The sequence below is a fragment of the Petromyzon marinus genome, unplaced genomic scaffold (assembly GCF_048934315.1).
Source record: "Petromyzon marinus isolate PM22_M1 ecotype Great Lakes invasive population unplaced genomic scaffold, UKy_Petmar_22M1.pri1.0 PM_G_Scaffold_119, whole genome shotgun sequence".
Taxonomy (NCBI): domain Eukaryota; kingdom Metazoa; phylum Chordata; class Hyperoartia; order Petromyzontiformes; family Petromyzontidae; genus Petromyzon; species Petromyzon marinus.
The window spans coordinates 324874-338936 of record NW_027422672.1 but is presented as its reverse complement, the minus strand read 5'-3'; the positions used below and the strand labels follow the sequence as shown (position 1 = coordinate 338936).

Here is a 14063-nt window from a genome sequence, read left to right as displayed (position 1 = left end):
ATTTACAACTCTCCACATGTCCTCAATATTTCACAGTATCCATGTCGCCACGGCTCGCTCGCCGTGCTTCACTCGACTCGCTCGCCACCTTTGTCTCTCCACTCCCCACGATTACTGCGCTTACTCCACCGCTAACTTCTTCGTCTCCGCTCTCCGCTATCACCGTCACGATGCTCTCTCCACTGCTAACTGCTTCGTCTCTATTCACCGCTATCACCATCACGATGCTCTCTCCACTGCTAACTGCTTAGTCTCTGTTCAGCTCTGCTAACGCTACGCTCTCTCCACTGCTGGCTACTTCTCTTCAGCTTGGCTATCGCTACGCTGTCGCCACTGCTGGCTGCTCCTCTTCTTCAGCTCCGCTATCGCTATGCTGTTTCCAAGCTCCGGCTCCAACTCTGTCTCTCCAACTCTGTCCCTCCAACTCTGTCGCCAAGTTCTCCACCCTTCAATTCCCTGCTGCTGACTCCAAGCTCTCCAACTTCAACAACCTCGCTCCAATTCCCGACTCCCCAATTTATCCCCGCTCTCATTACTCCCCAATTAATTAGTCCGTGCCCCAACGACGCTCCGCGTCGTTCGCACCTGTTTCTCACCCAGACCTTTAGGCGCCACTCTAGCCTTAACAACAGCTCCAGCCAATCACAGCCGTCCTTGGCTCTCCCAGCTTAATTGCCCTAACATAACCTGCACTGTATTTGCCTTCACGACAGGCTGATCCAACATAACACGTACTGTCTGTGTTATGTAATCACGCTGTTTGCACTACACACCTTCCTACTCCACTACATATTCATACAGCCGCCAGTTATTTTCAGTTAGGATTGCGGGCACGCAGATTAGGCCTTAATCCTAGGAGGTGCGCGCGTGTTACTGACACAGCAGCAGCCGATTTCTTTGTTTAGCGCTCGGCGTGCGCGGGAGAACGCCGGCGGCGGTGAGCCGGCCGTGTAGAGATGTCCCTCGGAGCTGGTGCGGGGGCGGGGGGTGCGATCACTCGATCGGCGGGGGCCCGGCGAGAGGTGGCCAACGAGGAGGAGGAGGGGGGAGTTGAGGGGGTGGACGTCACGCCCTGCCTGCTCACGGGGAGTGGGGAGGTGGGCGTCCACCCCCACAAATGATGCTGTGCCAACTCCCTTCACCGTGGCCGTCAATCGACAAGCCACGCAGCCCCCCCTGGCTCGCCAGGAGATGACGACATGGCAACGAGGCGTGGACTCTGCCTGTTGCCTCTCCACGGGGAGGCGAATCCCCATCACCTCCCCGATGTTGCACCGCACACTCGGCTTTAGGGTGCGAAAGAAGTTTCGACGTAACATGGGGGACTAACAGACGACCCGTAGACTCATAGACTCACCCATGGGTGTCTGTTGTGTGTGGGTGTCTGTTGTGTGTGGGTGTCTGTTGTGTGTGGGTGTCTGTTGTGAGTTTATGGGTGAATCTATGAGTCTACGGGTCGTCTGTGAGTCCCCCATGTTACATTGAATCTTCTTTCGCACCCTACATGCGTAAATATACACATGTAAATAAAATGGTCCGCACCTAGAGAAAAAAATGTTTATTGCCAAAATAATCCTGCGGACCCACCCGAAGTGAGACCTGGGCTGGAGGGCCCACCGTGGGCTCCCTGGATGCGCTGAATGGAGCTCTCCTGCGCGTCTCACTTCATTTTGATGAATTCTTGCTCCAAAGGTATCATTGCCTTGTGACGGACGCCTTTTAAGGGACGTACGAAAGGCGTGCCCGTTGTGTAGATCAGGAAGCCAATTCACTGGAGGAGCGGCGCTTGACGTCACCTTGCGGGTGCCCCTTTCTCTGACGCGGGGCCACGCGCCACGTGTTGCCATGACGTCGATAACAAACGGCGTGAAATAATGGAAAACAACAGCAAAGGTGGCAAACAAAATGAACGTTCTGATATTATTTTAATGTGACCATCACTAAAGGATTCGTGTACGACGGTGTTTTACCTTACTTGTTGGCTGTGTCGGGTGGTGGCGGGTTTAACGACATTTAGATATTTACGCGATCTAACCCACACACCTCTGTTATGGATGAACTGCATCGTTTTGCAAGTCGTCAGAGTGGACGAAACGTTTGCAGCTTGACGTTAATTGCAAGACAATTCACACAGGGTGACTGTAGCAGTGTGACACACAGGGTGACTGTAACTGTGTGTCACACACAAGGTGACTGTAGCTGTGTGTCACACAGGGTGACTGTAGCTGTGTGACACACAGGGTGACTGTAGCTGTGTGTCACGTGACTGTAGCTGTGTGTCACACAGGGTGACTGTAGCTGTGTGACACAGCGTGACTGTAGCTGTGTGTCACACAGGGTGACTGTAGCTGTGTGTCACAGCTACAGTCACCCTGTCAGACACATTTAGATATTTACGCGATCTAACCCACACACCTCTGTTATGGATGAACTGCTTCGTTTTGCAAGTCGTCAGACTGGACGAAACGCAAACGTTTCGTCCAGTCTGACGACTTGCAAAACGAAGCAGTTCATCCATAACAGAGGTGTGTGGGTTAGATCGCGTAAATATCTAAATGTGTCGTTAAAGCCGCTACCACCCGACACAGCCAACTAATAAGGTGAAACACCGTCGTACACGAATCCTTTAGTGATGGTCACGTTAAAATAATATCAGAACGTTTATTTTGTTTGCCACCTTTGCTGTTGTTTTCCATTATTTCACGCCGTTTGTTATCGACGTCACGGCAATGCGTGGCGCGTGGCCCCGCGTCAGAGAAAGGGGCACCCGCAAGGTGACGTCAAGCGCCGCTCCTCCAGTGAATCGGCTTCCTGATCTACACAACGGGCACGCCTTTTGTACGTCCCTTAAAAGGCGTCCGTCGCAAGGCAATGAAACCTTTGGAGCGAGAATTTATCCAATTGCAGTGAGATGCGCAGGAGAGCTCCATTCAGCGCATCCAGGGAGCCCACGGTGGGCCCTCCAGCCCAGGTCTCACTTCGGGTGGGTCCGCGGGATTATTTTGGCATGAAACATTTCATTCTCTAGGTGCGGACCATTTTATTTCCATGTGCATATTTACGCGTGCGTGAATTGTACCTTCAATATTTTTTGGTAAATGTTTTGTATATATTTACGCGTATATATGGTAAGCGGTGCAAAGATCCACCGGACCAATGTGAATTTGGATCGGGTAGATATGTAGTGTTCGATTTCACTCGGACAACTTTTGTCTTTCTTCGAACACGCTTTATTTACAACTCTCCTCAATATTCCACAGTATCCATGTCGCCACGTACACGATGTGTGCGCGCAAACACAGTACCATGTATACACGGAACACACATGCAGGATGTTTACAATGATTATGAATGTAATGTCTTACACAGCACAAGTTCCACGGTACTGTTGAGTCCTTGTCGTACTTCCCAAAGCCACATTTACTACACCGTCATCAGCAGCTATGATCGATCCACTGCTGGGTGAAGGCCTAAGGTTAGAAAGCAAACATTTATTCCGTGGTGTAACCCCCAACCCTCTGCCCCCATCCCAACTCACCAGGCAATTTCAATGAATTGTCACAATTCAGGGTCGCGAATTGATTAAATAATCCATTCTTCTTTTATATATAAAATTGCGGTGAATGTATCGGCCACTAGTGGCTGCTGCGAGGGTTACACGATCCCATGACATGCAACATACGTATACGATTTCACCAAAACAAATATTATTCTTACATGTGCACGCACACACGATGATGCATCGTGAGGTTAATAATTCAACATGAATCAGTGCATCATCTCTAAGAGACCGTTGTTTTAGTCACGTTTGAAGAGCTGAAGAACGTCTATGAAAGCAAATCTCAGCAATCTCTCCAATGGACTTGGCGGTCCCGCTGTGGTTAGAAATGGAATGTTTACGTCAGCAGTGGCAGGTAGTGTGCTCCTCAACACACTGTGGTGCTCACTTCTGGCTTTACTCTGAAACATCTTTTCCAACACCAACTTCTCTCTCTCTCTCTGCCCCCATCATGTTAATCCGCTGTTCTTTTACGTCGATCAACTGCGGGATGAATGCCTCCCCATGCCGAGCGGTCCGTGTGCGTTATTTGAACACATTTCATCGCGCCGGTCAGTGCAGGTTGGTGAGAATGGAGGTGCGTATGAAGTGGGAGCGTAGAAGAACTCTACAACAATGAACTTTCCTGTACTGCCTTCTCCTACCACACCGCGTTGCCCCAGCCCTCTTGTACACGGTGGTTACTCATCCATGCACTAGCCGGGCTCAAACCTGCTTAGCTTCTGAGTGTTTTGATGACCTGGTGCATTCCGAGAAAATTTGTCACACGCCCTCGAGGCGTTCTGTCACCAAGAACACGATTTTTTATGTTGAGCCCCACAAGTCATCACAGTCAGCCAATTTTTGCAGTCCTCTCTTTCTCTCCTTCTTTCCTCCCACTGCTCGACTTTGAAATAAACTAAAAACGAAACTCTGAACTATTTTTCATTTCACCAGGAAAGGCCCCACTGAGCTACACACAGGCAGATATTTTTGTCAGAAGCGAGCAACCTGGCCACACATTATAGCTCAGCGAAGTGTGCTTATGTTGTGTGTGGTGGACATTTATAGCAGCCAAATATTCCAAATGCATGTTTCAAAAATGCGGAGGGAAAACCGGACCACGGGGAGAAACTGCAAACACCAAATATAAACATAAAATACCCCTCGTCACTTTTCTTAAGTTCTTATTACCTTGCTTATTGCAGGAAGTGTGTTGACGCTTCTTTTTTGCATCTTCTAGTGCACTGTTTGTTGCTGGCTCATTGACATTTTGAGCACAAGGCAGGATTGTGACCACAGGCTTACCCCTGCCTTGAATGTCACACGTGCACGTACAACAAATCATGACTCTGGCTCAGATCAAGAACCGCGTTCCACTCCCATCAACCACAGCTCCCATCAGAGTGCTGTTTGTGCCTGGCCGCCTCGCGCGTTGGGCCTCTACTCAGCAACTGTTTGCACGCAAAATTTACAGGCAGAAACCATCGCTTTTATGATTTTATTATTTTTAATGTTCAATTTATTATTTTTATTTGAAATGTTATTTTATTATTTTTATTTTCTATCTTTGTGACTTTACCGCAAAGAACCAAGAATATTGTAATACATTTACACTGTCAACTTTAGCTGTACATTGTGAATACGAAGTGTATATGGTATATTTATGTTTTACATAACGTAACACAATCAGCCATAGATCAGCGGGGTCGTGGTTCAAGCGCGGGGTCAGAGGTCGGCAGGAAGCGCGCGGCGGGGTCGGAGGTCAGCAGGAAGCACGTGGTGCTGGCGGCAACGCGGCCTCAATTCAGTTCCATGTATTTGGTATAACCCTGTGAGCCATTCAGCTCTTGAATCAGGTGCGGCCCTTCCCTCTGCTGCTGCTGCCCTCTGCTACTGCTGCTGCCCTCTACTGCTGCTGCCCGCTGCTACTGCTGCTGCCCTCTGCTACTGCTGCTGCCCTCTGCTGCTGCTGCCCTCTGCTGCTGCTGCCCTCTGCTGCTGCTGCTGCTGCCCTCTGCTGCTACTGCTGCTGCCCTCTGCTGCTGCTACTGCTGCTGCCCTCTGCTGCTGCTACTGCTGCTGCTACCGTCTGCTGCTACTGCTGCTGCCCTCTGTTGCTGCTGCTACTGTTGCTGCCCTCTGCTGCTGCTGCCCTCTGTACTGCTGCCCTCTGTTGCTACTGCTGCCCTCTGCTACTGCTGCCCTCTGCTACTGCTGCTGCCCTCTGTGCTGCTGCTGCCGCCGGTGCCCGCGGGTTGCATTGAGCTTCGCGTGCGAGCCGAAGGGCGACGCGAAGCGGCGCTTCTACGGAGAGGAACAGCAGCAGCAGGAGCACAGCGCCCTCGACTGGCAGGTGCAGTGGTGGCGGCCTGGGGTCGTGTTAGTGGTGGCTATGGTGGTGGTTGTGGTGGTGGTTGTAGTGGTTGTGGTGGTGGTGGTTGTGGTGGTGGTTGTGGTAGTGGTGGTTGTGGTGGTGCTTGTAGTGGTGGTGGTTGTGGTGGCTATGGTGGTGGTTGTGGTGGTTGTAGTGGTTGTGGTGGCTATGGTGGTGGTTGTGGTGGCTGTGGTGGTGGCTGTGGTTGTGGTGGTGGTTGTAGTGGTGGTGGTTGTGGAGGCTATGGTGGTGGTTGTGGTGGTGGTGGTGGCTGTGGTGGTGGTGGTTGTGGCTCTGGTTGTGGTGGCTGTGGTGGTGGTTGTGGTGGCTGTGGTGGTGGCTGCGGTGGTGGTGGTTGTGGTGGCTGTGGTGGTGGTTGTGGCTCTGGTTGTGGTGGTGGTAGCTGTGGTGGTGGCTGTGGTGGTGGCTGTGGTGGTGGTTGTGGTGGTGGCTGTGGTGGCTGTGGTGGTGGCTGTGGTAGTGGTGGTTGTGGTGGCTGTGGTGGTGGTGGCTGTGGTGGTGGCTGTGGTGGTGGTGGCTCTGGTTGTGGTGGTGGCTGTGTAATTGGTTGACAATATTTTGTATTTCTCTCAATTTCAATAGATTTTATAATTAGTATTGGCCAGTATTAAGACTAAAATAACACCAAAGAAATATGTTGATGTTTGTGTAAAACGAATTATTATTGGCCACGACTATTTAGATCATCTGTTGAAATTGAGAGAAATAAAAAAAACTATTTCACCGTTCTGACAGCTGCAGGCTCAGTGCTGCTGGGAGCGTATTGTTTAGTAATACATTTAACGCATGCTTATATCCAGGTTATCCAGGTTAACTCGTCCGTCTTCAGGCCAAAGCCGGGGTCTGCTTCTGATAAGATCGACCGCGTGACGCTGTGCGGGCAACGGGGAGCGCTGCAGAACACGTCGATGATGCGCGTGCGCGACACCAAGATATTCTTGGTGTCGGCGTACCACGACTAGCGCGAGGCCGGTCAGAGCACACGCATCATCGGCATCGCCAACCGGTATGAGCCGGACGTGCTCTCCTGCCACTTCTGCTGCCGAGGGCACTCGGAGATCCTGACGGTCACCGCCAGCGCCTACGTCCACTCGGATCACTTTGACTTCCCGTACGGCACGGCCGACTTCCTGTGCACGGAGCCGCTGGACTGCGAGCTGGGACACGTGTCCGTCCAGCGCATGCGCACAATACCGGACGAGGAGGAGGCCGAGTGGGTCTTCATGCCCGTGCGAAATCGGCTCTACATGCCCCCCACCTTCACACAGGAATTCAGCGTCTGCATCTCCACGCTCTTCGGGAACTACGGCAACGTCCTGCAGTTCGTGCAGGCGATCGAAATGTACCGCATCTTGGGTGCGGGCCGCGTGACGGTATACAACACAAGCTGCAGCTCTGAGCTGAACAAAGTGCTCCTCTACTACATCAAGACCGGCCTCGTCGAGGTCGTTCAGTGGCCCATCACGGACTACGTGCGGGTGTCCAGAGGGTGGCACTACCCCGAGCACCCAGGCGAGCTGCACTACTATGGCCAGATAGCGGCGCTGAACGACTGCGTGTCTCGGCACATGTACAGCACGCGCTACCTGGTCCTCACGGACATCGACGAAGTGATCATCCCTTTGAAGCACACAAACTGGAAGGACCTCATGCGGTACTTGAACGACAAGTACGGCGCCGACATTTACACATTCAAAAACCCACGTGTTTCCCTACACGGTATCGGAAGAGTTTGGGTCGAAGTTCCAGGCGTGGAACGCCATCCCGGGCGTCAACATCATGCGCCACATTAGACGGGAGCCAAACCAGCCGGAGGTCTTCAACCCGACCAAGATGATCCTGAACCCACGCGCGGTGCTGCAGACGTCGGTGCACAGTACGCTCAACGCGCTGGGCATCTCGCAGACGGTGCCCGGAGACATCGCGATCATGCACCACTACCGATCGCCCAAGCAGCCCGACCTGCCGCTCGACTCGCTGGTCGTGGACCTCACGCTGTGGAGATACAATGCCACTCTGATCAGAAATGTCAACAAGGTCCTCAACAGGGTCTTCTGGAATGAGTAGGCACAACGGGCGGCGGTGGCGGCGGCGGCGTTGATTGTCGTCTTGCGTTTTTTGCGGTCTTGCAATTTAAGTTAAACACCGGTGTTTGTGAGTTTTCCGTTTGCGAATGTGGTCAATGTATGGGACATATTTATTTGCTAATCTTATGATTGCGTTTACAGTTAAAATTTGTTATCTTAATTTTTTTCTGCATTTTAATCCACCAGGGCACAATAGGGTTTGTATTGGTATGTCTTATGGAAGCTAGGGAAGTTAACATTGGTTTATTTTAAACCAATCCTAATTATTTCTATTGCTTTTGGGAGTACCACTCGAAATGTTTTCAGGTTAAAACATTTAAAATGTGGCACAAATTTATTTAAATAAATGTTCAGTGTGCATGTTCTACCAGTCTCTAATGAGCTTATTGTTTTCATGACTCATATCCACGGAGAAGAGTCAAATCCCAGAGTGTCAGGATTTTAAAAAGTAAATCCTGTGGTGATAAAAAAAAATGTACATACGATATTAAACTTTTAATTTGAGTGATAATTTGAATGACAGGTGTGTTTTGGGCCAAATGAGCTAGTAAAGACTCACATTAAACATTATAATAGATTCAGTAGGAATATATTTATACATCCAAATGTATATAGTTGTGTATTTGAATATGTAACAACACCAGCTGTTGATACATACAGCTCATTTTAAATTATAAAGCCATGTTAATGTATTCCTAAACAATACATGGAGTTGACATTTCTGAATTGTTGCATTAGATAGTTTCACGATGGATTATTCAGCAGAAATCATCATTATCACGTATTATCAATCTTGCAGACCAGTTTTAAACATATACAGCAAAATGCTATTACTATTCTTTATCTACATATATAATATCACAGATCTGTCCTGTCATTCTGTGACTGTGATTAACGCCCCCGGATTGGTTTAAGTGCGTCACGTGACCCCGAGCAAGCAGCCAACCAGAGGTGCGCCCCCCCCCCCAAACATGTACGCCCCCGGATTGGTTTAAGTGTGTCACGTGACCGCGAGCAACCATCCAAGCAGAGATGAGCCCCTCCCAAACATGTACGCCCCCCGATGCTGCCCTGAGGCAGAGCCGTGCTCGGGCCGCTGCTGCCCCGAGGGAGATGGGTGAGGAGACAGGTGAGTGACAGTGAGGAGAAGGGTGAGTGACAGGAGAAGGGTGAGTGAGAGTGAGGAGAAGGGTGAGAGTGAGAAGGGTGAATGAGAGTGAGAATGGTGAGAGTGAGGAGAAGGGTGAGTGAGAGTGAGAATGGTGAGAGTGAGGAAAAGGGTGAGTGACAGGAGAAGAGTGACAGTGAGGAGAAGGGTGAGTGAGCGTGATGAGAAGGGTTAGTGACAGGAGGAGGGTGAGGAGAAAAGTGAGTGAGAGTGGAGACAATATGTAATTTGTACGTGTTTATCTTAGGGATGATCCTTTGGTAGAATACTTCAATACAAAACTTCCATAAATCGTTAACAAGTTTATATGCTTAACCCAGATATCATGGCACTTATGTATTTGTAATGAGAGTGCGTCACCTACAGGACGACCGGGGGGTTATTGCAGACACGTGCTATGTTGTCTCACATCCAATCAGTAAGGGGGATCCCATCTGGGTGAAAGGTAAATGGGTAGAGCTAGCGGGAAGCCTCGAGAGCCCTCTAGAATGTTCCGAGAGGGGCGTGGCTAGAGGCAGAGCTTAGCACCGCCGAGAGGGATATAAGCAGAAGCAGCAGAGGACTCTGGGTCGTCGGTGTGTGAAGAGCCCGGGTTCGAACGTCGTCACCACCTGCGCTACCACCCATCGGCCACGTGGCGGGCTCCACCAGCTGAGCCTCCCCTCTCTCCGACACGCCGTCAGCCAGCGGCGAGGCGGAGAGAGAGCGAGTGCCACGGCGGCGGGAGGCAAAGCGTGCGCCGCCGTCCAGAGAGCAAGAGAGAAGCCAGCCGCGAAGGAAGACACGTGCTGTACTGCATCTTGAGAATAAATACAACTGAAGTTTAACCCAGGTCGGAGACGCTGATTACATATTGATAAGTGAATGTTAATAAAACATGCAACTAGTCGTATTCAAAACCTTCTGTTTTGTCATGTAACAATGTATCCTTTCACAAAAGTTAACATTTAAAATCATGACGTTTAACAATATTCACATGCAGCGGGTTGGCATTTTTACGTTTCAACTTTCCAGGCACTCGGGTTTGTTAATTCAGAGAGTGAAACAGCAAGGGACATTCTCGTCTCTTTGTCCTGTGTTTGCCCTCGGGTGCAGTGAGTTTATGGTGTTTTGCCATGGGTCCTCCCTTGCTCTCTCAGAAATTCCCTGAGTCACTCCTTGCCCATGGAAGAGTTATTCCTTTATGGCCTTTCATTAACGTTTCACCTTTTGCTACATGAGTTAGGTTTATTCCTGAGAAGCGAAATATTCGACGGCTTTAAGGCCCTCCTCAGCTCTGGTTATTCTCATCATGCCCATCTGATCAATGTCTCTTGTATTATGTTTACCCGTTTCTCATTATAGTGCTGTTTTGGCTTCGTCATCTGGTTTTCCCAAGCTTCAGCATGCAGGGAACGCATATTTGTCTCCAAGGAGCCATGATATAAAAAATAGACAATATTACACAATAACATTTTTTTTGGAAGAGGCATATATACAACAGGTGTGGGAGCATGGCGCTGAGGTTTAGGAAACTGTAAGTCCCAGGCTTCTATGGTCTGGCTTTCCCATAAACAAAACGCGAGGAATGGTAATGGTGGTTGCTTACGCCTCAACCGACTATTAACACCAGTGGAGGGATGGTGGCAAGGCTGGTGAGTCAGATGCCTTCTATGACCTGTCACAAGTACTAGCTAAAGTCGCCCCTTGGGATGGAGTCATCCTGTCGGATGACTTTAATACCTGAGTGGGTCATGACACTGGCACCTGGGCCAGAGTGATTGGAAGGCATCGGCCAGAACAGCTCAATAATAACGGTAGGAGGCTGCTAGACTTCTATGCAGCACATTGGGCTTACCAACACGCTGTTCCGGCATCGGCGCATCCACACAGCATCATGGATGCACACTGGGTCCAAGCAGGAACATCTGCTGGACTATATAGTAACAGAACACCGAATGCGAGCCCATGTCCTTGACACCAGGACCTACTGTTGAGGTGATCTGCCCGCTGACCATATGCTTGACATCTGTAAGATTTTCCATTCCGGTGGTGGGTGTCCATCTAGGACACCATTCAAAGCCACAGTGGCCTGGTCTCAGCTAGCTGATGAAAGTTGCAAGTTAGAATGTCATCATCTCTTGCAGGAGAATACAAGTTAGGAAGCAGTAAAGTCAGAACACAGATCAGAACATTTAATTAAATGACTGCGTGTTGTCTTGGTGTGGTCTGGGACTGTTTTGTTGGTGTTTTACTGCCTTGCCCTAGCTTGCGTTCGGTATTGATACATCGGCAGGCATGTATGTACTCATTTAATTTGTACTTAGATACTATATTTATATTCGTACATTTTTAGTGACTTGCATTACTTTTTTCTATTTTGTACTCCTAACAAAATTGTATTGCTTGTTGTAACTTGATCCGCCCCTGCTGGACATTTGTGAAAAAGACCAGAAACCTTCACATTACAGGCATCGCAGAGTCCAATTCCAGTTGTCGCCAGACACTCAGACCGCCACACGCAAGCCCGCACTTTGTTGAAGGAACTGGTTCCCAGAGAGTTGGCTGCAACAATCCAATGCAACCGATTTAACGGGGTTCAGGAGTTACATGAGGTGCATCCGAAGTCAACGCTACATATTGACAGAAATAATTGAATCACGCTCTATTGGGGGGCAGTGGTGCACCAGAATGGGTCTGGGATCGATTCCAGACTCGTGTGCTTTTTTGGGTGGGGTTGGCATGTACTCCCCTTGTTCTGCATGAGGGTGAGTGAGCGTGTGAGTGGAGTTGGAATGTACTCCCCTTGTTCTGCATGAGGGTGAGTGAGCGTGTGAGTGAGTGGAGTTGGAATGTACTCCCCTTGTTCTGCATGAGGGTGAGTGAGCTTATGAGTGAGTGGAGTTGGAATGTACTCCCCTTGTTCTGCATGAGGGTGAGTGAGTGAGTGGAGTTGGAATGTACTCCCCTTGTTCTGCATGAGGGTGAGTGAGCGTGTGAGTGAGTGGAGTTGGAATGTACTCCCCTTGTTCTGCATGAGGGTGAGTGAGCGTATGAGTGAGTGGAGTATGAATGTACTCCCCTTGTTCTGCATAAGGGTGAGTGAGCGTGTGAGTGAGTGGAGTTGGAATGTACTCCCCTTGTTCTGCATGAGGGTGAGTGAGCGTGTGAGTGGATTTAGAATGTACCGTGGCGAGGCCCTAATCCGCTGTGTACCAATGCTAACGATAACGAAAAAGGGATGGCTGCGGCAGGACTCTGGGTGCACGCCTCGCCGCTAAGGCTGTTTTTACTATGCACACGCTGTGTAAGTGCGCGCGATTGCCAGCAAGCGGGCCCCACGCCGAAACCTTGCAGCCCCGCGCACACCTTCTCATGCACACCCTCTCATGCACACCGTCTCCCCACAAAAATCACAGACTCCACGCCGAGGCTCTACCCACACACACAGAAATGAACTAAAGTTTATTAACGGCACAAAAACCCGCTACCTGGAGGGGGAATATTTCGTGAGGAGAACCTAGCCTAACTCTGCCTATGCCCCCAGTTACACAAACGTCCTACCATGCACCTCATTGTTGTACTCACGGCATCGCACGGACGCTATGAGAGTCAGAGGGAGAAGGACGAGCGAAACCCTTGCCTATCGCTGCCTCATAGCAGCACTTGCTGGCATCACATGGATGCTGCGAGCGGCTCGAGGAGGCAGGACGGCAGGCAGTGGGTCTGGATTGCCCGGAGGTTGAAGACAACTGCCCCAATCGTCCCGGGGCTCCCACCTTCATTCTCTAAACTTAAAAGGCCCAAGGTGGAATTGTACCGCGCGGCCAATCGCGCGCTTAACCTGCGCCGTCTAAATGGAGGGCCACGGGGTCTGCTGCCGCTCACCCATTGTCCTCCCGTGCTCATTAATTCTAACCCACTGGTCTGCTCTTCTGGCCAATTATTCCACACTCCGCCTATCCCAAGGTCGTGAGTAACTCATCGCGGTTGGTCCAGTGAACCTTTCCCTTCTGCGCCCATAAAATCTTCAGCCAATTTAGGGGCACCGCAATGTAACCTGTCCTGTGGGGGGCCGGCCAATCTCCTGGCACCGGGAAACCGTGGGACTCTCCCTCTAGGCGCCCTTTATATTAAAACCCGATGTGCCAGGAAACCCCCCGTCAGGACACTACTAGGGGGGTGGCGCTGTGTGCGGGTTGTGCGCTTAGTCGGGGGCCGGGAGGGGATTGTGGTATTTGCGAAGTTGCTCCGTGGTCGTGGCACCACAACTGAGATGACTGGCCAATGCACCACCTGTGCCCCCTACAGTGTACACACACACAGTTTGTACACACACACAGTGTACACACACAGTGTACACACACACAGTTTGTACACACACACAGAGTGTACACACAGTTTGTACACACACAGTGTACACACACACAGTTTGTACACACACACAGTTTGTACACACAGTGTACACACACACAGTGTACACACACACACAGTTTGTACACACACACAGTTTGTACACACACAGTGTACACACACAGTTTGTACACACACACAGTGTACACACAGTTTGTACACACACACAGTGTACACACACACAGCTTGTACACACACAGTGTGCACACAGTTTGTACACACACACACAGTGTACACACACACAGTTTGTACACACACACACAGAGTGTACACACACACATACAGTTTGTACACACACACAGTGTACACACACACAGTTTGTACACACACACATACAGTGTACACACACACAGTTTGTACACACACAGTGTACACACACAGTTTGTACACACACACAGTTTGTACACACACACAGTGTACACACACACACAGTTTGTACACACAGTTTTAACACACAGTTTGTACACACACACAGTTTGT

At 50.2% G+C, this 14063-nt stretch overlaps 1 protein-coding gene across 1 annotated transcript; it reads left to right on the top strand.

The window, feature by feature from the left end:
- The first annotated feature begins 5332 nt into the window (after positions 1-5332).
- On the top strand, positions 5333-8388 carry LOC116937220 (beta-1,4-galactosyltransferase galt-1-like). Its single transcript, XM_076059726.1, is given in 3 exon segments — positions 5333-5894; positions 6737-7636; positions 7638-8388. Coding segments are annotated over 2 exon segments (885 nt in total). The 5' UTR covers positions 5333-5894; positions 6737-7117; the 3' UTR covers positions 8004-8388.
- Positions 8389-14063: the final 5675 nt, after the last annotated feature.